The 26,515-nt window shown below is 42.6% G+C and overlaps 1 protein-coding gene across 4 annotated transcripts in view; it reads right to left on the reverse strand.

The window, feature by feature from the left end:
• Nucleotides 1–15,180: 15,180 nt before the first annotated feature.
• Nucleotides 15,181–26,515, reverse strand: part of bcl11ba (BAF chromatin remodeling complex subunit BCL11B a) — a 99,126-nt gene continuing 87,791 nt past the window's right edge. For 3 of the 4 annotated variants that reach the window (XM_034159911.1, XM_034159912.1, XM_034159910.1), the window contains exon 3: nt 15,181–18,242. In XM_034159911.1, coding sequence (XP_034015802.1) covers nt 16,249–18,242 — 1,994 coding nt within the window. In that variant the 3' untranslated portion in view covers nt 15,181–16,248. The remainder of the gene's footprint in view (nt 18,243–26,515) is intronic. The other variant, XM_034159913.1, reaches the window with a different exon arrangement.

The raw sequence follows: 26,515 nt of genomic DNA on the forward strand, positions 1-26,515 counted from the left end.
ACAACTGCCACGGTTCTTCGCACCCCTGGATGACAGGAGAGCTTGGAGCCGTGACAGAAGTCCAGGACTGCAGCCCTAGCTTCTGGTGGGACGTATAGTTTGTTCTTCGGCCCAGTTCCGGGGTCCGGGCTTCGTGCCAGGGCCTCCCGGACGGTACTCTCTACGTCCCAGGTGAGGGTGGCCACGATAGTGGACTCCGGGATGATGGGTTCCGGTGGATCCGACAACTCCGCTTTGACTTCATCTTCATGTACCCGGGACAAGGCATCCGATCTCTGGTTCTTGGTCCCGGGACGGTAGGTGATCCGGAAGTCAAAACGGCCGAAGAACAGTGACCAGCGGGCTTGCCTGGGGTTCAGCCGCCTGGCGGTCCTGATATACTCCAGGTTCCGGTGGTCAGTGAAAACCGTGAATGGCACGGACGTTCCCTCCAACAGATGTCTCCACTCTTCAAGAGCCTCTTTCACCGCAAGGAGTTCTCGATTGCCGACGTCATAGTTCCGTTCAGCCGGGGTCAACCTGTGGGAATAGGCACACGGGTGAAGGACCTTATCGGTCTTCCTGCTCTGGGAAAGCACGGCTCCTATCCCTGAGTCCGAGGCGTCCACTTCAACCACTAACTGGCGACTAGGATCGGGCTGCACCAGAACGGGTGCAGACGAGAAGCGCCGTTTCAACTCCTTGAACGCGGCATCGCAACGATCCGACCAGGTGAAGGGGACTTTTGGTGAGGTCAGGGCTGTCAGGGGGCTAACTACCTGACTGTAGCCCTTAATGAACCTCCTGTAGAAATTTGCGAACCAGGTGATACGCATTTCTAAGATCCAGCTTAGTAAAGATTTTGGCTCCATGCAGGGGGGTGAACATGGAATCTAATAATGGCAACGGGTATCGGTTGCGAACCGTAATCTCATTCAGCCCCCTGTAATCAACACATGGACGAAGTCCGCCATCTTTCTTGCCCACAAAAAAGAAACCTGCCCCCATCGGGGAGGTGGAGTTCCGGATCAGCCCGGCAGTGAATGAGTCCCGGATGTAGGTCTCCATTGATTCGCGCTCAGGTCGTGAGAGGTTGTACAGCCTGCTGGACGGGAACTCAGCGCCTGGAACCAAATCAATGGCACAATCGTACGGACGGTGCGGGGGAAGGGTGAGTGCCAGATCCTTGCTGAAGACGTCAGCAAGATCGTGGTACTCAACCGGCACTGCCGTCAGATTGGGAGGGACTTTGACCTCCTCCTTAGCCTGGGAACTGGGAGGAACCGAGGATCCTAAACACACCCGATGGCAGGTTTCGCTCCACTGAACCACCACCTCAGACGGCCAATCGATCCGGGGATTGTGCTTTAACATCCATGGGATGCCCAAAATCACGCGGGAGGTAGAAGGAGTTACAAAAAACTCAATCTCCTCCCGGTGGTTTCCAGACACCACCAGAGTTACTGGTGGTGTCTTGTGTGTGAGTAAAGGGAGGAGGGTGCCATCTAGTGCCCGCACCTGCAATGGCGTAGGAAGCGCCACCAGAGGGAGCCCTACCTCCTTTGCCCATCTGCTGTCTAGCAGATTCCCTTCTGACCCCGTGTCCACCAGTGCTCGGGCTTGAAGGTTTAAATCCCCGCTCAGGATTGTGACTGGGAGTCGTGTGGCAATTTGTGTGTGTCTCACTTGAATGTCTTGACCCCCCCTTAGCCCAGTCTCTAAGGGCGAGTGTTGACGTTTTGGCCGTTTGGGGCAGTCTCTCTGTGTGTGCTCTGTTGAGCTGCAGAGAAAACACTCTCCACGGATCAGCCTCCCCATTTTGGCCCTGTGCGTTTCCCTAACAACGTCAACAGGGGGAGCTGTTGCCCCACAAAGCGCTGCGGCTGTGGAGCGTGGGGAGGGCGGCCCCTTTTCGAACCCGGAAGGGAGAGGGGCGGCGCGTATCCGGTCACGTCCTTCGCCTCGCTCCCGAAGGCGTTCCTCTAACCGATTGTCTAATCGTATAACGAGATCAATAAGCCCGTCTAAATCCTGCGGTTCGTCCTTGGCCACCAGGAGCTCCTTCAGGACCAACGACAGTCCGTTTACGAAGGCGGCGCGGAGGGCAGTGTTTTTCCAGCCGGACCTCGCAGCCGCGATGCGGAAGTCGACTGCATAAGCAGCTGCGCTCCGGCGCCCCTGTCTCATTGACAGCAGCATGGCTGAAGCGGTCTCTCCTCTATTTGGGTGATCGAACACTGTTCTGAATTCCCTCACAAACCCATCATATGTCAGAAGGAGCCGTGAATTTTGCTCCCAAAGCGCTGTAGCCCAAGCGCGTGCCTTGCCGCGAAGCAGATTAATTACATAAGCTATCTTACTAGCATCAGTCGCGTACATGACGGGACGTTGTGCAAAGACGAGCGAACACTGCATAAGAAAGTCCGCGCATGTCTCCACACAACCCCCGTACGGCTCTGGAGGGCTTATGTATGCTTCAGGGGAAGGTGGGAGGGGTCGTTGAACGACCTGTGGAACGTCACTGTTACGCACAGGGTCGACAGGAGGGAGAGCCGCAGCAGCGCCCTGAGGGCGCGCTTCCACCTGCGCGGCGAGAGCCTCCACCCTGCGGTTAAGGAGGACGTTCTTCTCGGTCATTAAATCCAACCGAGCCGTGAAAGCGGTGAGGATCCGCTGCAACTCACCGATCATTCCTCCTGCAGATGCCTGTGCGCCCTGTTGTTCCATTGGCCGTTCAACAGCCGGTTGACGCCCCACGGGGTCCATGACGTTGGCCGAGATATCCTGTTGGGAAAGTGTAAGTACACGGACCCACAACAGGGGGCGCAAATGAACGGACAATGGAGTAGGTCAAATAACAACACTTTACTGTTGTGAATGTGCACAACAAATACAACAGATTACAACAATGGACAAAAGTCAATTAACAAAGATGTGTCGTGTGGGCAGGCTCGAAGATAGGAGACGTCTGTCCAAAGCAGAACCGGAACCACATGATTTCCTCCGCCACCAGACCCCGGGAATACTGGAGCCGCCAAGTCCCGAATTCCCAGGTGTCCACTGCCTCCGCGTGTCGGACCTGGTACTGCTGGTGAGGAACAAAGAAACAATTAAATGTGGGCGCGTTTGCACCCAGCAATCCGCACGGCAGGAAAACTACCTCCACCTCTCGTTGGAAAAGGAGTCTGTTATACAACGCACAAAAGTCACAAAAGGTTACTGTCACACAGTTAGCTGAGAATGTTACCTTCCAGGTAGAACGATATCTCGGCAAAGAGGTGGAGACGTCGTCCTGCTGATGTACCCCTGCTGATTGGTAACAGCTGTTGCAGGTGATGCATGACAGCTGTCACTCTGGCTGCTCCTGTGAGGCGACTGCGCCCTCTGGTGCCTGGAGCCCGCACTCCAGGCAGGGCGCCCTCTGGTGGTGGGCCAGCAGTACCTCCTCTTCTGGCGGCCCACACAACAGATGGCATTACCCTGACCTCTAGTAATACTGTGAGAAATCTTGGAGTCATTTTTGATCAGGATATGTCATTCAAAGCGCATATTAAACAAATATGTAGGACTGCTTTTTTGCATTTACGCAATATCTCTAAAATTAGAAAGGTCTTGTCTCAGAGTGATGCTGAAAAACTAATTCATGCATTTATTTCCTCTAGGCTGGACTATTGTAATTCATTATTATCAGGTTGTCCTAAAAGTTCCCTGAAAAGCCTTCAGTTAATTCAAAATGCTGCAGCTAGAGTACTAACGGGGACGAGAAGGAGAGAGCATATCTCTCCCATATTGGCCTCTCTTCATTGGCTTCCTGTTAATTCTAGAATAGAATTTAAAATTCTTCTTCTTACTTATAAGGTTTTGAATAATCAGGTCCCATCTTGTCTTAGGGACCTCATAGTACCATATCACCCCAATAGAGCGCTTCACTCTCAGACTGCAGGCTTACTTGTAGTTCCTAGGGTTTGTAAGAGTAGAATGGGAGGCAGAGCCTTCAGCTTTCAGGCTCCTCTCCTGTGGAACCAGCTCCCAATTCAGATCAGGGAGACAGACACCCTCTCTACTTTTAAGATTAGGCTTAAAACTTTCCTTTTTGCTAAAGCTTATAGTTAGGGCTGGATCAGGTGACCCTGAACCATCCCTTAGTTATGCTGCTATAGACTTAGACTGCTGGGGGGTTCCCATGATGCACTGAGTGTTTCTTTCTCTTTTTGCTCTGTATGCACCACTCTGCATTTAATCATTAGTGATTGATCTCTGCTCCCCTCCACAGCATGTCTTTTTCCTGCTTCTCTCCCTCAGCCCCAACCAGTCCCAGCAGAAGACTGCCCCTCCCTGAGCCTGGTTCTGCTGGAGGTTTCTTCCTGTTAAAAGGGAGTTTTTCCTTCCCACTGTCGCCAAGTGCTTGCTCACAGGGGGTCGTTTTGACCGTTGGGGTTTTTACGTAATTATTGTATGGCCTTGCCTTACAATATAAAGCGCCTTGGGGCAACTGTTTGTTGTGATTTGGCACTATATAAATAAAATTGATTGATTGATTGATTGATAGGGGGAGCCCTACCTCCCTTGCCCATCTGCTGTCCAGCAGATTCCCTTCTGACCCCGTGTCCACCAGTGCAGGGGCCTGAAGGGTTAGATCCCCACTCAGGATCGTAACTGGGAGCCGTGCAGAAATACGGGTTTGTCCCAGAATTTCTTGGCCCACCCTTAGCCCAGTTTTTAAGAGGGGGCGTTGGTGTTTAACCATTTGGGGCAGTCTCTCTGCTGATGCTCGCTTGAGCCGCAGATGAAGCACTCCCCGCGGGCCAGTCTCCTTTGTCTGTTAGTAGCTCTGAATTTAGCCCTGCTCGTGTCCATAGCATCGTCAGCAGGGGGAGTTGTTGCCACACGGAACGCTGAGGCAGTGGAGCGTGGGGAGAGTGGAACCTTTTCGGACCTGGAAGGGAGAAGGACCACGCGTACCCGGCCACGTCCTTTGTCTCGCTCCCGACGGCATTCCTCTAACCGATTGTTTAATCGTATAACTAGATCAATAAGCCCATCTAAATCCCGCGGCTCATCCTTAGCCACCAGATGCTCCTTCAGGACTGACGACAGTCCGTTTACAATGGCGGCGCGGAGTGCAGCAGTATTCCAGCCGGACCTCGCAGCCGCAATGCGGAAGTCGACCGCATACTCAGCTGCACTCCGTCGCCCCTGTCTCATTGACAGCAGCGCTGTTGAAGCGGTCTCGCCTCTGTTTGGGTGATCAAATACTGCTCTGAACTCCCTCACAAACCCAGAATACGTCAGTAGGAGCCGTGAGGTCTGTTCCCACAGCGCCGTAGCCCAGGCGTGTGCCTCACCTCAAAGCAAATTGATCACATAAGCCACCCGGCTGGATTCTGACGCATACATGACTGGACGCTGTGCAAAGACGAGTGAACACTGCATTAAGAAGTCCGCGCACGTCTCCACACAGCCTCCGTACAGTTCTGGGGGGCTTATGAATGCTTCAGGGGATGGTGGGGGGTTCACTGAATGACCAAAGGAACGTCTGTATTCGGCACCAGGACAGCAGGAGGAGGAGCCGCAGCCGCGCCCTGTGCGCGTGCTTCCACCTGCGCGGTGAGAGCCTCCATCCTGCGATTGAGCATTACGTTCTGCTCGGTCATAAAATCTAACCGAGCAGTGAAGGCAGTGAGGATTTGCTGCAACTCACCTACCACGCCTCCTGCTGATGCCTGTGCACCCTGCTCTTCCATTGGTTGTTCACTCGATGGTTGCTGCCCCTCGGAATCCATGGCGAATGGCCGAGATATCCTGTTGGGAAAGTGTAACGACACGGACCCACAACAGGGGGCGCAAATGAACGGACAATAGATGAGCCAAAATACAACACTTTACTGTTGTGAAATGTGCACAACGAGAATACAGACAAATACAGAATTTGGATTACAATCAAAATGTACAAGGTGACGTGTGGACAGGCTCGAGGGTTGGAGAAATCCATCCCGAGAAGAACCGGATCCCACACGATTTCCACTGCCACCGAACCCGAAGGATATTGGAGCCGCCAAGTCCTGAGTCCCCAGGTGGTCACCATCTCCGACTGTCAGATCTGGCACTGCTGGCAGGAAGCAGAGAAACAGATATAATGAGTGTGTGGAAACACACCCAGTAAACAGTCAGCTGGAACAACAGCTTCTTTTAAGGTGGGAAAGACACCTCCACCTCTGACACCAATTACCACAGACATCTCGCCTGAACCACACTCAAAGAGTTCGGCGTGAGGAGTGAAGTCCGTCACTCCAATCACCAGCTGTGAACCCCAGCCTCCAGCTGCAGGTATGGATCAGGTATGTCTGTAAACAGTTCAAGAAAGATTACTTATGTTTGGTATAACAATGGCTGAGAGTTTACCTCGTAGGTAGACGATATCTCGGCGACGAGGTGGAGATGTCGTCCGGCTTTTGTAGGGTGGTTGACGACCGGGTGACAGCTGTCACTCAACAACTATGACAGCTGTCACCCCCGGCTGTTCTTGTGAGGCGGCAGCGCCCTCTCGTGCCTAAAGCCCGCACTTCAGGCAGGGCCCCCTTTGGTAGTGGGCCAGCAGTACCTCCTCTTCAGCGGCCCACACAACAGATGACTATCATCCACTCCTGTCAGGAGACCGTGGAATACTACACATTACTGTGCTTTGCTGTCTGAGGTTCAGAGACCTGGGAATGAGAAGATTTCAGTGAATGGATACACCTACTTTTGGTCTGGTTTCCACATTTGTCAGCATACTGAGGATGTGGCAGTCTCTGTGGCAGGCCAAGTCCTTCCCCTCCTGTCAGATGTCAGCACTGTCAAGTGAGGGTATTATGATGATCAGAATTTGAATTCTCCAGAACTGTAGGGTCTGTAGAAGTTCTTAGTTTGTGAATCCTGACCATACCCCTTTGTAGCTTCTCTCAGGATTCACTTGAAGTCTTGCAGACTGTTGATGATTATATCTGCCCAGAGTTAAGATCAGACTGTTATCAGGTGAGGTTGTGTGCAATCTGCCTGGGGGACTTGCAGACATGGATGCACTGGTGATACAAATGGAATGTGGGACTTCTATCATGAGAAAACCCTTAAAGCTGCTGCAAATTACTATGCTGCATTTGCCAGTGTCCATAGGAGGAGGTGTTTCCTATCAGAAGGCCCTCTGAATATCATCCAGACAAATCGTAATGCACAGCTTAATGGAATTTCCAAGTTGTATAGTTGTTTGGACTTAAAGGTGTAGTTTGAGGGTCTTTCAAAGTATCATAATTGTTTACTAGGACTGCAGTCCTCTGGACAGATACCTCAGCTGTTGCACCTGAAATCTGCTGGAGCCATCCTCCCAGTTTGGGTGTCATAGCCCTGAGAGCTCCTATTTCCACTGAGGCCACTGTGGCCTTTACCTTGACCACATCTACAGTGCCCACTGCACCTTAACTCTGCTGTTTTCAACCATCTTTGGCCATCTTTCAGCCCTTGGAGTTGGGTACTTCAGGTCCATATTTGGCACAGGGGCTCTTATACACTATCCCAGCTACTTGATTGTGCTTCTCAGTGTATTAAGTCCCAGCTTCCTGCACCCTGCTAGTGTATGCTGGACTGTTTCAGGGGTATCTTTACACCACCTGCATCTTCAGTCCTGTTTGCTATAATAGACTCCTGCTTCTATGGACTTTTTGCAGAAGGCCTGCTTTTGTGCTGCCATGATCAAAGCCTATGTACAGTCTTTCAGCCCAGCTTTTGCTAGCCATTGGTAGGATTTCTTGATGATTTCTTGCACCTGAAATCTGCTGGAGCCATCCTCCCAGTTTGGGTGTCATAGCCCTGAGAACTCCTATTTCCACTGAGGCCACTGTGGCCTTTACCTTGACCACATCTACAGCACCCACTGCACCTTAACTCTGCTGTTTTCAACCACCAGCTTTTGCTAGCCATTGGTGGAATTAATTAATGACAGCCACCACCTCTATCTGCCAATGATATATCACATGGTGGGGGAACTGGTTTTCCATGACACGTCCACTTCTTCCTCACCACATTTTGCCATCAATTGTCAAAGATACTCACTGTGTCCACCTTCTTGATGTACTTATGGATGCTCCTTATTTGAACCTTGATGGTGGCTTTGACACTTATGAAACCCCCGCCCCCTCCCTCTTTTTGTTGAACATATAGTCTCAGGATGTTGGACTTTGGGTGGAACCCTCCGTGGACTGTGTAGACTATGTGTGTCACGACATATGTGACATCTGTTTCTTTCTTTGTCCAGCTTCTTTTTCAAGCAGGGTATCTTATGACTGGTAGGAACACATGCTGATCACTTGGATCTTATTTCTGCCACTGAGGTGGCCTTTCAGTATTTCTTTTCATCTCTGGAGGTACTTGGCTGTGGCTGTCATCATTATTCATACATACAGACATACAGTGAGAGGTGGGAAAACGGCTCCAGTAAAGAATTAAACTAATTAGAATGAGCTGCTTTGGATCAAACAAGTATGTGGCGGGACTTTTTCTCTCTGTCTGTGTGTGCGAATAAAACCCTAAAATTGCAATGAAAGATCATTTTCATGCTATATTAATCTGTTTTCACCCCTGTTTGTTTGTCTGTTTGTCTGTTTGTTTGTTTGTGAACAGGCTGTAGCTCACAATTTTTCATATGTCATCATGGCATTTTTAGTCAAGGTTCATATCCTAATAGGCAAGAACTGATTCAGTTTTCAAGTCAGGAAAAATCTTGGAAAATTGGGAAAAAAAAAAAAACCCTATGTTTAACACTGAATGAATTTTCAAAACTTCATAACACTGTCAAAAAAATATCAGATTTCTTTCATATTTGACGGCATTATGTAGAATGGTATCCTTTATGGACTGACAAAGTCTGATCCAGATCTGATCCAGATTACAGATTTTGGGGCCATTTAAATTTAGCATTGAAAGCCCCATTTAATGTGTATTTTACATTATATCTTAAAGCCCTTTTGTTCTATATTTTGTATTATATTTTAGTTCATGAAAAGCCACTTCTAGCAAGATTTTGACCTTGAAAAACTTTTCCAAGGTAAATATTTGTGGAATTGGAAACTAGTGTTGGCAGGGGTTTGCGCTCTACGAGTGCAATGCTGTAGTTTAATCTGTTAATACTTTTGTCAGTAAAGTCTCAGAAATTGTATGTCCATTGGAGTTTGACAAGTGTTTTGAGAAGTTCTAAAGTCATGTCATCAAAGGTTTTATTAAACACAACACAAATATATTCAATTCATAATGATGTAAGACAGAAAAATGGGAAAAAAGGTGAATTTTTGCTTGTTTGTTTCTCTATTCATTATCGAGATAACTGATAATTATTTTACTTTCAAATGAGCAATAATTTGTATCACTGAATCAGTTCTTCAATGTAGATGAAATTGGGGTGCAAAAGTCAGATTGCTTGTTAATAACCACAGACTGTGGTGATATTAGAGATTTGGCAACATGATGTTTTTGATTGCGGTCTTTAATGAAATAAGAGGGACTGGAAGCCTTCTTGACAGAGATTTGTTGGAGAACCTGTCAACAGTTCAATAAGGATTATCATTGAGTGGTTGAGTGCTAAACACAAAGTGTTCACGCATCATTGCAATGAATGTAAATTCTTATTTCAAAATAATTCTGAAATGTGTAAGAAGATTATGGGTTTTTTATTTATGTCATTTCTTCAGATGTGTAATACTTTACATGATGTAAAATAGCTTTGGAAATTGCTGAAATTAATATTTCAAGTGAAATGCAGAAATACAGGATGCAATAGGTGTAATGTGATGATAAAAGATCCCGTTCTCCCGGGCTGACTTCAGGTTGACTTCATGGTCGGCTTGTCTTGTTCCCAATTATACCACTGGAGTCCCGAGTCTGAAGTGCAGCAAGGTCTGCGAGTGCTTTTGCATTTCTTGAACACTGCTACACTGACTACGTTTACATGCTGTTAATATTCAGCTTAAGGTCAATATTCCGGTTTCTGAATCATTAGGAATAACCCGTTTACTTGCTTAAGCAGACACAGTTACTCCTGTATACATGGTCACTGATATCATTTGGAATATCCCCATCTAAACAGCGACACATGGACAACGTCCAAACGCACAGAGAACGTCATGACGCAAATATGCATCATTTCAGTTTCTTCTTCCTCTTTCTACCGTCAATAAAATACATTATATTCATGTCTTTCACGATACTAATGAAGTATTCGGTTTCCTCCTCGCTCCAAAAGTGTGGTGCTGTGCTGCCGCGTCTGGATTTCGCCATACTTTACCTCTGCTTCTGTGGTGTCCGTTGGGTTGCACACGCCACATACAAGTCTTTGCCGTACTCAAAAGACCAAGATTCCTTGCGGATAGGACATGCACAGAACACAAAATAATGTTCCTTTCTATGGGGATATTCCGATGCGCGTTTATATGACCTGATATTCGGGTTAGAAAAGGAGTAACCCAGGGGTCATATTCGGGTTTTTAAAAACCGGAATATGAGCATATTCAGGTTTTTGCGGGTGTTTACATGGCCGAGCGCAACCGGGTTATTGCTAATGTTCCAGTTATGAAAGGGTTATTGGCTGCATGTAAACGTAGTCACTGTTGCGGCAGTGATTTTGTGCTTTGCCTTACTGCACCATTTCCAAAGACCTGCAGGACCAGCAACCCAAGGGACCAACGCACTGTAGGACTACAGACCTGTAATCGCCATAGCTTTTGTGTTGTCAGTGTGAAATTATATTTCTGTCACATAGGCATGGTTAAATTCATTCATTCATTCACAATAGCACAATAAATCATTTGCTCACAAACAAACTCAACAGACTCATTTTTGAGCCAGCTATATGTTATCTAGCCAAGCTAGCATGGAGTTACTGCGGTGACTGAGGTACGCTAGCCTGCTAGCTATTCAGTCTGTACCTAGTTCATAGTAAACAGTTATGTGAAGGTAATGTATTTGTGTATTTTACACCTGACTGCAATGCTGATCTACAGTTGGGGCAGAATCAGTAAAACCTTGATAACTTGGTATTGAACACACATTTAATTTTTGGCCTTGTTTACATTTGGTGGTCAAGACAACTTGTGACTATTTGCCAGTGGATTGGCAATCTGAACTTGATAGCAAAATATTTGCGTGGTTTACTAAAGGGGGAAAGTTTCCCTCCTGGGAGCACTCTAGGGAAATACTCAGATTGTAACTAAATTCTTTGAAATCAGTTGAATTTTGGTCTGAAATGCAAATATGACAATGCTGTGATGACCCAGAGTGAGTTTAACCTTTTTATTTATTCATCATTTTCATATAAAACCTGTTATTTCTGAGATAATTTCATGATTTTGATGCGAGAGTGTCACCAAGTGGTTGTGTTCGAGGAACAAAATGAGACAAACAAGCAGAAGATGGAGAATTGTAACAGTTTGTATTTGTGCTCTGCTCACATGCCAAGAAATATCAATGGGGGAGGCATGTGCCTGAAGACTGACATGGAGGTCACAAAGGTCAAAGGTCAAACATCCCCACCCCTCAAACACAGGGAAGTTTCTGCCAGTGCTTGTTAAAAATTACAAATGAAAATAAAAATCAAAGCAAATGAAAACAGCTTATTCATAGAAAACTATGTACAACCAAGAGCCGTAAACAAAACATCACTTTGTGTTTTTGTCACTAAAAGGTCGTCACACGACCTTTGATCCCTTCTGTACAGCGTGATTCATGACAACAGTATAAATTCATCAGTTTAGGTTTATCCTGCCAAATGAAAGGGGAATTAGACCACAGCAGCCTGGGAGTCGTTATGTGGTCACTGGAATGACGTGTCCCCCACCGCCGCACCTTCCCGTGGTACTGACAGTACCATGTTCACAAGTACTGCATCCTACAAGTTCCAAAATAAAGACAGCAAGTGTCTACACATGTACTTCAAACCATTCATGAAGAATATTCCATTCCAGAAGAAGAAAAATAGATACAAGTCAGGATTCTCAGTGTATTTTCCTGAAAAGTAGAACCAACATTCTACTGTTTCTATGACCCACCATCAAATCCAAGTTTGTTACATCTCAGTCATTTTTAAATTCATTTATTTTTTTATATTTTTTTATTTTTTCATTTCATTACACCCAAGGCAGAATCAAAGTTACTAAAACTTAAGACTTTTACAGTTACAGTGACAAAAACAGTTTCAGAGACCCACAATTTAAATTGGACTGCAAAATAAAACATTTTAAAAGAAAAAGAAACAACCTTTTTTCTAGTTTTGCAAAATGCCCAGGCATTCTCCGATATTACAAATACTGGTATACTTTTACAGTAAACAAGAAAAATGTAATATATATATTCATATATATATTTATATATATATATATACTAAAACCCCGTCACCAAAAAAAAAGGGAAAATAAAATCATTATACACATAGCCATTATGGCATTCAGAGAAACTTTAGAAGCAAACCTGGAAAAAAAATGCTTGTTTAAAACACACAAACGCACAAATATTATTTTACCCTTGTACTTGTTTAAATACTGTAAACTTATTTTAAGACAGAGTGCACTAAATTCATTTTATTTCTTATTTTTAATTTATGCTTTCCTGATTTTTATCCAGTCTCTTCCTTGACTATTGTGTCAATTTTTCTATTGAGGGACAAACTTGTGTCCTTATGAGTGAGGAATTTGATATATATCTATATATAGGTTTGTGCCTTTATATGTACATATGCATACATATATACACACGCAGACACATCAGTATTGTGCTGGGTAAACCTAAATTCAGCATTGTTTCAATTTAAAGAATTCTGTTTGAAAATCACATTACAGGTTAAAGTTAAAATAATTTTACACATTTTCTTCTTGTTCAATTTGATGCTTCATAAAAAGTGTTGTCTGAGACAATAAATAGGAAGATCATTATTCAAGGCACACTCGCGTCAAATTGAACGGCAGTCCCAAAGAACAATTTTTCAGATTTATAGTGCCAGTGTTGGGAAAGCCGAGCCTAACATCCCTGGGCACTTCACTGTGAGGGGATCCCAAGCTGGTTGAGAGCCTTTAGTTAGTATTACTGTGTCCAGCTCTGTGCGTGTCATAAAGTGCTGGTCGGTCAGTAAGTGCTGCAAAGTTTCCGTTTACCTTGACAGTATTCAAATCACATCTGATTTTATTTAAAAATAACAATAATTCAGTTTGACTGTGAATGTGGGTAGAACTGAAGAACAACTGAGGTTATGATATTCAAAAATAACAAAGAGGGCATGAAGCAAAGCAAGGCATGCTGGTCTTGCAGTTTATTTTCCCATTTCAGCGCACAGATACTGTATATTATTTCTCATCTACACTTTATTGTCCTCCAGCTAATGGCACGGTCACACTCCCTAATGTTTTTCCTAGCAGTATGTGTGGAACTGGAAGGGTGGTGATGTAGTGACTTCTTGCGGGACTAGCTGCAGCTATTGGTTTAGCAGTTTGGAGGTAACCATCATCCAGGAAATTTCACACTACAACTGTAATGTTGGATTATGTAGCAAACTCGCCAACTGGGTAGCACCATGACAGTACCTGATGAACACATGTACAAATATTTGCTTGTAAACAAACTCATTTTTGAGGGAGCTTCATGCTAACTAGCCAAACTAGAATGGCGAGTCATTGTATTCACTGGGCTAGAAGAGCTAGCTGCTTGCTACCCAGAAAATAAGTTGGCAGTTATGTGAAAAGAATGTATTTGTAGACTCACAGAAATATTTAACCCTAACTTTTTTATGTAATTTTATTACATGACAAATTCCCATTTACTTTTTTTTTATATAATTTTAATACAAACCTACCAAATAAACCTTACATGATGCATATTCATTACTGTAATAAATCCTATTCATTTGAAATGCATAATCCCCAGCTTTATATATTTAGTATTAATAAAATATAATTACTCTAAATCAATAATAATGACAGTATTTCTTTAAAATACATAAAGTATATTGTTTGAATTGCATAATAATTATGTTACCTATAAAAGATAAATGGCATCGGTAACATAACGGTAACATAACGGTAATTCAAACAATATACTTTATGTATTTTAAATAAATACTGTCATTATTATTGATTTAGAGTAATTATATTTTATTAATACTAAATACATAAAGCTGAGGATTATGCATTTCAAATAAATAGGATTTATTACAGTGATGAATATGCATCATGTAAGGTTTATTTGGTAAGTTTGTATTAAAATTATCTAAAAAAAAAAAAGTAAATGGGAATTTGTCATGTAATAAAATTACATAAATCTTAAAAGTTAGGGTTAAATATTTCTGTGAGTGTACAAACCAGTCCTGTCTTACAACTGACTGTGAGGCATTTTGGTTTTGCAATGTTTTATGTGGTTTATGACATCGACACAGCTAATATGATACTTGCTACCATTTTGGACCGCTTACTTCCGTCACTTGAAAGGTCAGTCGTAGCAGGACAAGTTCCGACTGGGCATGGATTTGAATTTTGTTTGTCAATGATCACAAAGGTTGATCTCCATGTCAGCTATTTATGCAGATTGATTAAACAGACATGGAAAAATCCCCAAGGGCATCCACACGTGGCGCAACAGTCAAGCAAAATTAACTGAATTTTGCTTTGATTTTTTTTAAGACCAAAACGGAAGTGTGACTGCAGTGTCCTATCTTAGAGGAGACTTCATGAATCAGATTAATTTCCTACATTTGTAGAAAGACTTTAATGATACGTTGAACTTATATTGTAATATGTTTTAGCACAGAATTTTTTTCTTTTTTTTTTTTTTTACAGTTAATTGATTTTTTATTTAATTTCATTTATATAGCGCCAAATCACAACTGAGTTGCCTCAAGGCGCTTCACACAAGTAAGGTCTAATCTTACCAACCCCCAGAATAACAGTGGTAAGGAAAAACTCCCTCTGAGGAAGAAACCTCAAGCAGAACAGACTCAAAGGGGTGACCCTCTGCTTGGGCCAGTTGATAAGATACATAATCTGTGAATTCAAATTTCTGGTTAAATCTGGTGTATATGCACATACATCTAACCTTCTTTAAGCTTATTAATGCAATACAACTTAGATTAGAAAGATTGACTTCTAATATTTGTGGTCATTTTAAAAGTAAACCAGGGAACCGAGGGCAGCAGAGGATGCTGGGATGAATGGAATGGTATTTGTTTCAATCCATGATGTCATGGGAATTTTTTTAAATAGTTTATATGTAACAAAATGAATGGATAAAAAGCAGTAAAGCGCACCCTGAGATGTCCCTGTGCTCATGTTCTGTTTTGTTCTTCCACATATCTATGCATGCACCTCTTACATGGCTTCATGTTCAATTTAATCTTGTTAAATAATAATGCTGAGATCATATGGCTTCATGCAAACTATAAAATATGAATGTAGGGTGTAATAAGGTTAAAGATAAAAGTGGAAAGCAGACGGATGGTCGTTGTAGCATTGTCAGGGTTTCCTACTACAGTCAGCTGCCAAATTCGGAATTGATTTTGTCTGACTGGTCACGATCTTCTCAGGAGCAGACAGCATTTATCAACCTTGGGATCTTATTTGATTTCAGATTTAGTGACAAATATGACACTCAGTGCTACATATCCAATTATATCAACATGTTTTAGAGTCAGTTCATGCTACAATGCCAAAGGATTGTTGTTCGCATATCGTCATCACACAAAATAGACTAATTCTAGCATTCTCAGGAACACCACTTTCAAATTGAAGATTGAATTCTGCTTCTCTTCAAGAAATCACACATTTAGCTTAAATATACAATTTCCTACAAGCAGCGGCCAAAGAAAAATTACTTAAAACCAATTTTTGTCTCTCAGGATACCGTGGGTTTCTAAAAAAAAAGAGAGAGAGAGAAAGATTGAAACAAATGCCTAAACAAAAATGTACCTGCACATGCCAAAATACAAAATCCAATAAATACAGAAATTATTGCACAGTTAAAGGCTCCACATATGTTATAACTCAACTGACTGATTGTTTAAAAAGGAACACCAAATGAGGCAGTTTAGACAGCTTCAAATGGAGTTAAGATCTGTTTTCACTTTTTTTTCAATTGGCAGATTCTTAGGCAAAAAACACAAAAGTACCTCAAAATTAACATTTCAGAAAAAGAGTATCCAGCTACCCCATTTTATTTATTTTTTAAAGTCAAAGAAAGTTTGGTGCAGAGTACAGAAATAAGGAACCTGGATTAGGCTCTCTCTGCTTGCTCAATTTTGACCTCATTGGTCATCAAATGTTCTCCATGCCACTTTTTCATATGTTTCTCCAGAGTGCTGTACACACTGAAGGGCATTTGGCAAATGTCACAACGGTAGACCTCCTTACCAAGCTGGCCATGTGTCTTCATGTGACGTGTGAGCTTGGAGCTCTGGGCACAGGCATAGTTACACAGTTCACACTTGTAAGGCCTCTCACCAGTGTGACTGCGCCGGTGCACCGTCAGGTTGCTACAGTTCTTGAACACCTTGCCACAAAATTCACAGGTGTCACACCTTCTGCTGTCCTTGGAGCTTGGTCGACCTGGACCGGGGCCTCCGCCAAGGTGAGGTGTGCTGCCACCACTAGCGGTGCCACTGCGGCCTGATAGGCCACCATCCAGCAAATCACCTGGAGGCGTTGAGAACCGCAGGCTGCCATTCTCTGATGAGTGCTCAGAGGAGGTGGCAAAGGGTGATTGTCTGGAGTCAGTGAAGCCTAAGAAAGGGTCTTTGATGAAATGGCGTGAGGCTGCATAGCCTACCAGCCACTGGGAATAGACGTTCTCAGAGGGGATATGGGGTGTTGGGGGAATGTCCAAGTCCTTTTCAATCTTGATCCTCTTGTTTGAGTTGGAGAGGCTAGGGCTGGTGATAGGAGTGGGCTTGCGGGGGAACAGGCCTGAGAAAGAGTCACCGGATCCACAGTTCCGGCCATTAATGGTTGTCCTCTCTTCCTGTGGGTGGTGGTCAATCTCCACTGAGTCCTCATCCCCAGCATCTCGCTGTCTATCCAAGCTCCTCTTGGAGAAGGGTATCCTTTTACGATTGTCAACTATTAAATTATTGAATTGCTGTATAGAGTTGAGTCCCCCACTTTCCACCATCTTGTCAATAGCAAGGGATGGCTTCTCCTCTGACGGAGGTTTAGAACCATTTTCTCGATTCCGGTAGAACTCAGATTCCATGCTAAAGTTGGATTCTGGTCGACTTTCATTCTCAAGCTCTTCCTCCTCTTCCTCCTCTTCTTCATCCTCATTGCCTTCACCCTGGAAGTCCCCATCACGATTCTTCATGCCTTCACCTGCCACGTCACTGGTGCCTGGCTCTGGAGAGCTTGTGGCAGAGAGTCCATCATCTGAGCGTCCTGTCAGGGATCCAGCCTTGTGCATGTGGGTCTTCATGTGCCGCTTCAGCTTGCTTGCCTGGGAACAGGCATGGTCACACAGCTGGCACTTGTATGGTTTTTCTCCAGTATGGCTGCGCCTATGCACCACCAAGTTGCTCTGAAACTTGAATGTCTTACCACAGAACTCACAGGACTTGATCTTGTTCTGTGTTTGGGGAGGAGTGGTGCTGTTTGGGGGCATTGGTGGTAATGGAGGGGTGTTCAAAAAAGGTGATTTTGGTCCTGGTTGGAAAGGATTGGCATTTAGTAGTCGATGCATAGGGTTGGCCCTGCTGGGTGACAATGGTGGTGTGGTGTTATTGGTATTCCCTGCTAATTCACGTAATCGCCTGGAGAAGTCCATGGACTGGGACTCCATAGCCATGGGTGTTAGCCGCATCACCCTCTCAAAGGCACTGGGGTGCTGGGAGATGAGGCCCATTTCCTCTGCACTGAGGCGTTCCAGCCGATGGGGATCCAGGTGGTGGCGGGGAGGTGGACTGACAAACGGAGGTGTGTTTGGGAGACGGTTCTCCACAAAACCTGGAGGAGGCTCCCGTAGCAGAGGGGCTGTCATTCTTAGGAGGTGGAAGGGATTGTTGTCCCCCAGAAAGCTGGTAAGGGAGGACTGTGGGATAGAGTCATTGCCCATGGGTGGAGGCATCGTGATACGAGGGGTGAGGGCTGTACTGGAGGGGTTGGACTCCAGGTAAATGCGAATGCCATGAGTGTTCTGGGCATGTTGCAGCAGGAACCAGGCACTGGGGAAGGGCTGCTTACATGTGGTACATATATAGCTGGAAGGCTCATCTCTGCCACCTGCAACACAGAGAAAGGAAAAAAATCTCTTTTAAGTAATACAGTGATTATGCATGACACTTCGGTCACTTTTATCCAAATTGCTCTTTTAGTTATGAAGCATAAACTTATCTGAAAGACAGTAAGATTCTATTTTTGATGATTGCCTTTTTACAATCCCACAGGACTGACCTCCCACTGGACCTATTCCTACAAAGTGACTTTCTGAATACATGCTGCTTAATTATTAGTTTGCATCTTTTTTCTGGGCATGTATGACAATATTTGTATGTATACATGTATCATCTATATGCAGGGTGATAGAATTATTTAAAAACTCCAGGTTCCAAGATAACATGACTGAGACTGGAGGACAAAGAACTTCAAAAGTTACATAAGGAAGTATAATCAGAAACATGCAAGTAAAGTCTGAAGTCTTCTGGAGAATTTATATATATATATATATATATATATATATATATATATACGAGGTCTGTCCGTAAAGTATAGGTCCTTTTTATTTTTTTCAAAAACTATATGGATTTCATTCATATGTTTTTACATCAGACATGCTTGAACCCTCGTGCGCATGCGTGAGTTTTTCCACGCCTGTCGGTGACGTCATTCGCCTGTGAGCACTCCTTGTGGGAGGAGTCGTCCAGCCCCTCGTCGGAATTCCTTTGTCTGAGAAGTTGCTGAGAGACTGGCGCGTTGTTTGATCAAAATTTTTTCTAAACCTGTGAGACACATCGAAGTGGACACGGTTCGAAAAATTAAGCTGGTTTTCAGTGAAAATTTTAACGGCTGATGAGAGATTTTGAGGTGATTCTGTCGCTTTAAGGACTTTTCACGGTGCGAGACGTCGCTCAGCGCTCTCAGCCGCCGTCGTCAGCCTGTTCAACCTGAAAACCTCCACATTTCAGGCTCTATTGATCCAGGACGTCGTGAGAGAACAGAGAAGTTTCAGAAGAAGTCGGTTTCAGCATTTTATCCGGATATTCCACTGTTAAAGGAGATTTTTTTAATGAAAGACGTGTGGACGGGTCCGCGCGTCGGCTCGCAGCCGCCGCGATGCTCCGCCACAGGAAAAACACCTCCATTGGAAGCCTTAAGGACAAGTTGGAACATGTCCTGCTGTTAAACAATTTCTCATATGCTCACTCCACTGAAAGCCATCAAAAGCCACCTGGATTTTACAAATGGTTATCAACACGGAGGTGTTTTTCCTGTGCCGCCGCACCGCGTCGGCTGCGTACCGACGCGCGGACACGTCCACACGTCTTTCATTAAAAAAATCTCCTTTAACAGTGGAATATCCTGATAAAATGCTGAAACCGACTTCTTCTGAAACTTCTCTGTTCTCTCGCGACGTCCTGGATCAATAGAGCCTGAAATGTGGAGGTTTTCAGCTTGAACAGGCTGACGACGGCGGCTGAGAGCGCTGAGCGACGTCTCGCACCGTGAAAAGTCCTTAAAGCGACAGAATCACCTCAAAATCTCTCATCAGCCGTTAAAATTTTCACTGAAAACCAGCTTAATTTTTCGAACCGTGTCCACTTCGATGTGTCTCACAGGTTTAGAAAACATTTTGATCAAACAACGCGCCAGTCTCTCAGCAACTTCTCAGACAAAGGAATTCCGACGAGGGGCTGGACGACTCCTCCCACAAGGAGTGCTCACAGGCGAATGACGTCACTGACAGGCGTGGAAAAACTCACGCATGCGCACGAGGGTTCAAGCATGTCTGACGTAAAAACATATGAATGAAATCCATATAGTTTTTGAAAAAAATAAAAAGGACCGTTACTTTATTGACAGCCCTCGTATATATATATATATATATATATATATATATATATATATATATATATATATATATATATAAGAAGAATGAGAAATGACAAAGCAAATGAGAAAGACGACAACAAATATTGAGGAGTTAGAAATGTTGATTCCAGAGGTAGTAACATTTGGCATTATGAACACTCAAAAGAACAAAGCAGGACTGAAGCTGCAATTTTTTGTGTGTGTGTCGATGTCCAGCAGCAGTACCACTGCCTGTATTTGAAGATGTTTGAAAGTAATAATAGAAATAAGGGTGGGATGCAATTCATCAATCTCATGCATGTACAAAGTGACTCAACAATCATTAATTAAGCGCAGAAATTCCACTTTCCCACCCACAGCCATTGCAGACCGCTCCACTGATTATCGCCACTGCTCCAATGTTCACCTGCTCCAAAGAAATTGCTCCAAAAAGGAAAATAAATTGCACTGTATTTTAATTTTAGCTTTAACTGTAACCTGGCATTGAAATAAGACAAATGTTGTTATGGCTCTTGTTCATTCACACAGGCAGCACAAAGCAGAGGAACGATCTGAAGATTTTGTCATTTCAGCCCTGTCTCACTTTTTTTTTTTTTTTTGTGTTCCTGTCACAAAAATTTGACTGATTTCGTAACAGCGTTTTTTTTTAACTCACTATTACTAACCCTACTCCTACCCCAACCATAACCTTAACCATAACCTAACCCTACACCTTCCCACCACCCACCTTCACTTTTAATTTCCCGCAGCCATCACGGAATGAATTAGAATGAATTCGTGCTGCCATGACGAAAATGAGGCGCTTTTCATCACAATATCACGAACCAATAGATTAATGTATATTTCGTGCTGCTGAATCACGACTTGCCGTGAAACTGGGTTGGTCATTTTGACATCATACCGGCCACAGTAAATAATTAACACCTTCTCCTGGGCTTTCCATAACTGAAGAAGAGCGCACACATGGACAATATAAATACAATTTTTCGAAAGTCATTTCGATGAATGAAAAAATATATGACTGCTGCTGGCTAACAAGAAGTCACTTTATGCTGATTACTTTTGCTAAACTTTGGCAGAGCATGGTGACCCATTACAGGATCTGCATTACAAAAATAACAAAGGAAAGGGTTATGGTGATATTCTTAAGTTTATTTATTATAAAACATTCATCCTTACAGAAGGTTTGCATTTAGACCTTATCACCTGCAAGTGTGCCAATGTGTGCATGCCACATGACCACATGTCAAAAAAACACAAATTGAATGTGTACTGTTAAAAAATAATAATAATAAATCACACCAAAAAAATGGTAAAATAAGACACAGAGTTTGAAATAAAAGATTTGTAGCCGAAATGAAGCCCCACACACCCATGACCGCCCGCCCACAGCTCCACACAATTGGTTCAGTAATTCACTTGAGGAAAATGTCGAGGACTCGAATGAGGAAGGCGTCCAATTCCATACACTAATCTCTAATGTAATACATGAACCTTAAAACTACTTTAAAAGCGCCAAAGGAGGTAAAATTACATCCAGTAATAAGAAAACATGATAAATCTCATACATACACACACACACACACACACACACACACTCTCTCCTGTGACCCTTAACTGGAATAAGTGGGTCTACAAAATGAATGAATGTCATCAGCTCAATGGATGTTGGAGTGATGATGACTTAGGAGCAGGTCTGGTGTCAGCGAGCGAGATGGATGATTTCGGTATAGACATATACTAAACTAATGCAATCCCAGTGCATAAATCCACTGTAATCTAACCAAACTGACCAAAATAAACTCTTCAAATACAGCTTGCAGTGCAGTGGGACCCAGAGGTTTGTTTTTTTGTTTGTTTGTTTATTTGTTTGTTTTAATCTCCCAAATAAAAATAGCTAAGAATTGTAGGAGGTTTCTTTAGTCACAGTATTTATGAAGTATTGATGAATATACTTTATTATTATCACAGCCAAAAAATTCTGTTATACCCTATGGAATCATTTCTCTTTCCTTCGAGCAATTATTGGGAAAATACTAGAAAAAAATATTCCAAGGACCTTCTAAATTATGTATATTTCATGCAGATGCAGTTCATAATTGGTAAATGCTGTCATTGTGTTGACAGCATTGTGTTGTGTTTATATTAAAGTTACAGTATAATAATATGTTGTATAATTGGTTTGGTACATGGTTGGCATTAAGTCAAGGCACTAACATCACACCTAGCACTCCACTTCACTGAGCTATTTCATAATTCTCTCAGGCTCAGATCTGTGTGTCATATTATATATATATATATATATATATATATATATATATGCGTGTGTGTTAATATATCAAAATATATCGACGAGTGTTTATATATTGAAATATATCAATGAGTACCCAAATGTATGTACTCAGTCTGGAAAAAAGTGGTATTGGTGCATCCCTGATTTCAACCAAGAAAAAAAAGACACGTAAATAGAAATATTTATTACAAACACAACAGGAGATAATGTAACAATGACTGCAGTGTGTCTGTTAATTAGGATTTTTCAATGTGCCATAAACCTCATGATGAAATCTTTTTTTTTTTATTTAGCCATGTCAACATTTAAGTACATCCTCATTGACAATGTGATTTGTTATGTGTCGGACGCAGCTCGGAGAACCGACCAGCGTTTGAAGGACCCAGTATGAAATAAGCAGAGCACGGTACAAAGGCTAACTGAATTTAATACATAACAGTGATCATAATAATAATAAAAGGTGCGGTCTGGCGTGGTGCGCTCCCAGCAGCGCTAACGGTCCGGAGCCAGAAGCTGTTTCGGACCCAAGGACCCCGCCGACACCCCCCAGGTGGCCGCAACAACCGAGTCTGTGAAAGAAGGAACCATTATGTGAGTCCACACTCTACACACAGAACACTTAAAGGTGTACAAACAGCAAAACACTTCCTGGCTTGATTACTGATCAGCTTCCAACCTGCAGGCATGGAACATCCCGTTCACAAATCACCACCGCAGTGGAAGCTGATACATGACTAACATACAGCTCAATACAATAAGGTGTGAGGGACACCACATTTACTGACTGTATAACTGTTAGTCACAAAATCCAACGTACCTCAGGAAGTGTGCTGACGAGCGTGAGACCTCACCCTCTCCTCTTTCACAGACCGTGCATCAAACCTGGACATTCTCAGCGTCCGCTGCTGATGAGATGGCTCCCAAGACGACGATCTCACCCGTCTGGTCACAAGGTCGAGTCTCTGGCAAATGCACACTGTGCACTTCAGTCTTAAATGCCAACATACTCCAATCCCTCCAGATGCACCTCAGCTGTGAGTCCTGACGAGTCGCAGGTGATCAGGGTGAAGTCCTAACAGCCTCAGCAACACAGCCACTCAGTCCCAAATGCATGCCACCTGGGAGGAAACACAAAAGGCAAACAAACCAGCAGCCAGGCCCCCCCAGCCATACAACAGTGATTGCTTTAATGTAATCAGGACAGAGTAATTTCTAAAATATGAATTTGACTATTCTAGTGATTGTTAATGCTTTGAAATTATGCAAAATAGGGACGGGGCTTCTACCTGTGCTAGTGTCTTATTGACTGAACTTTGACTTCATGGACATGTTTAATGATTCATTCATTAATGAAGTGTTGCTTTCTGATTGTTTCACAGCCATCATAATCTAAAAATTTAATTGCACAGCCATGTCTCCACAAAATCCAGTAGAAAGGAGTTTGTATTCATGTAAACATGTAAACATAAGAGCGAGGGAGATGGTCAAGTGAGGTATGCAGTGAATCAGGGTCTGTGAGAGACAGAAATGGACTGAATCAGAGACATGAATCATTTAATGCTGATTTTTGCTCTGAAAGTCAAGTATAGATGTTATATAAAACTGACACTTCATCCTTCTCTTTCTGTCTCACTCAATATGTATGATCTTGAAGCTACATGCAGCTTGAAATTAGTTTGTCAATTTGTTTCATTTCCAAAGTCAAGGCTTGTTGACCTTCAAGGCCAATGCTGCTTGTCTGTCTCTTGCCAGTTGTTCAAAGAAGCAAACAGAGACTGTATACAGAGTTAAACCACGCCAACAAAAAGATTATTAGTTTACTGTTGTATTTACAGTGTGGTCTAACGGTACTCGGCATCACTTTGGTTGTGTACTGCAATGTCTGTTCTCATATACATCAGAGAGTGAGGGGTATGAGATATTTCATACACATCATTACTTGGGGTGTGCCAACATGATCTTTTGATCTGTAACAACTGGATACTGCCCAGAATTATTGGAAATTAAACAACAAAACAAAATCTGATCTGATCCACATCTTATGTTTTTACATCTGAGTTATGTTGTGTGCTGTGTATGCTTTCCTTTAGGGAAGTAGAATATTTATTTCACACGCTGAGTGATGTCTTGTTGGATAGCTATGTCAGAAAAGTACATCCAGACAAATGTGTTTTATAACAGATTAGGCATTTTAAGGGGAAAAATGTATCAGATTGGTTTTGGTATTCACAGGTACTGAAGGTTGCAGTATCACAGTACTGTAATGGATATGTAAAATATATTGTGCCATCCCAAATTGGTACCCAGAAAAATAAAATCAGGTTCACCCATGGTTTAATTTAAAAACAAAACTATTACAGTTTATCAAAATTAATGACAACTATATAATTTTTACAAAGTGAAAATATCACACATAACTTTTAAAGTAACGTACTAATTCTAAATGTTTGCATGTTAACCGACACACACGCCAAAAGGCATTATGGGAAATTATATTTTCTGAGATTTCGTCTGATCACTCACCACCCCACCCCCGGCCCCCGTCAAAATGCATAGAACAACACTGTAATCTACTGGATTGGAGTGTGAATAGCAACCTATATATTTGTGAATCTCAACTGTAGTTTTTCACTCAGAATGTCTCAATATTGTGTAACTGAGCAAAGCGATGAATGTGTGTGATCAGTGATCCACAAATGCTGACTGACTTCACAAACAGAAGTGTCAGTTTTGCAAAAACCTTTTTTACAAATAAAAATAAATATATTTACAAATACACAGGATTTAGTGATTTAGCCTTATTTGTAAAAACCAACACACAAGTTACAAATTGGAAATTTCTGTTTGTGAATCGCAAAACACGTGCGCAAATCAAGGACTATTTGTAGCTCATCCTCTGTGCATTTGCAGGTATTAATGAGACAAATTTAACTCCATAATAAAAAAAGGTAAAGTCATCAATCACACAAATTAGTTTATTAAACCGAAATCACAAAAAAGATGACAACAACCCAAACATTTCCAAAGATAAGATCTTCAGTGGTGTCTTGTACATTTCTTGTGAACCTAAGAGAAAATAATGTAATGTAAATGTACTGAAAGAGATACACACACACACACACACAACAGGTTCCTGCAATTCAAAAGGGACTTATTACCACCACGGCAAAACCATGCCGGATCAAGTGGAGAACACTAAGGGAGGAACTCCTACAGGGATTATACAGACACAAACACAGATAATGGTAATTGTGCTCTTGTTCTTGCTCTTCTATTTATTAAATGAAAGCTTGTAGTGTTGACCTACTACACCAATTTCAGATACCGGGGTAGAACATATGCTCCTGTAATTGTTTTGCTTACTTGTGTGCATGCTGTATTTTTTTTCTTTCCATTTAAAATCAAAGCATCCACACATACAGATCACTTCAGTGCCTGTTTAAAATTCATTTCAACAGTCTGCAACAAATTAAATGTAGCACATTAAAAAAAAACATAAAATTGGCACTCAAACTGGATACTGATTCTAATGCTCAAAGCCCATAAAGTTTGCAATGTTGGGAAAAGTGTTTATTCAATGTCATATAAAAATGTATTCTACAGTTACTGTTTGTGTCTCATTTTGCACACCTATTCAAAGATGTAACGGCTTCTATTCCTTCTTAGGTTGAACCAATGATTGTTAATTTATTAATTAACATATCTGAAATGAATAACTACAAACCAACATACAGACATGGATGAAAACATTGCCTCCTTGGCAGACAAGCAAATACATAAAATACATTTATCATTTGTTTGTGTGTGTGTGTGTGTGTGTGTGTGTGTGTGTGTGTGTGTGTGTGTGTGTGTGTGTGTGTGTGTGTGTGTGTGTGTGTGTGTGTGTATATATATATATATATATATATATATATATATATATATATATATATATATATATATATATATATATATATATATATATATATATATATATATATAATTGTTTATTGTTTATTCTTGTTCTTTCTTTTCTGTAACTTTTGTTTTATTTTTATTTTTTTGTAGTCATTTTGTAGTCTGTAAATGAGTGTTTGTTTGTTTTTACATTGGTGCCTAATAAATTCAAAAAATTCAAATATATATATGAAGAGTTCAGATGTAAAACCCGGTACGTATTTTTTTTTCAAATGGA

This window comes from Thalassophryne amazonica, chromosome 19 (assembly GCF_902500255.1).
Source record: "Thalassophryne amazonica chromosome 19, fThaAma1.1, whole genome shotgun sequence".
Taxonomy (NCBI): domain Eukaryota; kingdom Metazoa; phylum Chordata; class Actinopteri; order Batrachoidiformes; family Batrachoididae; genus Thalassophryne; species Thalassophryne amazonica.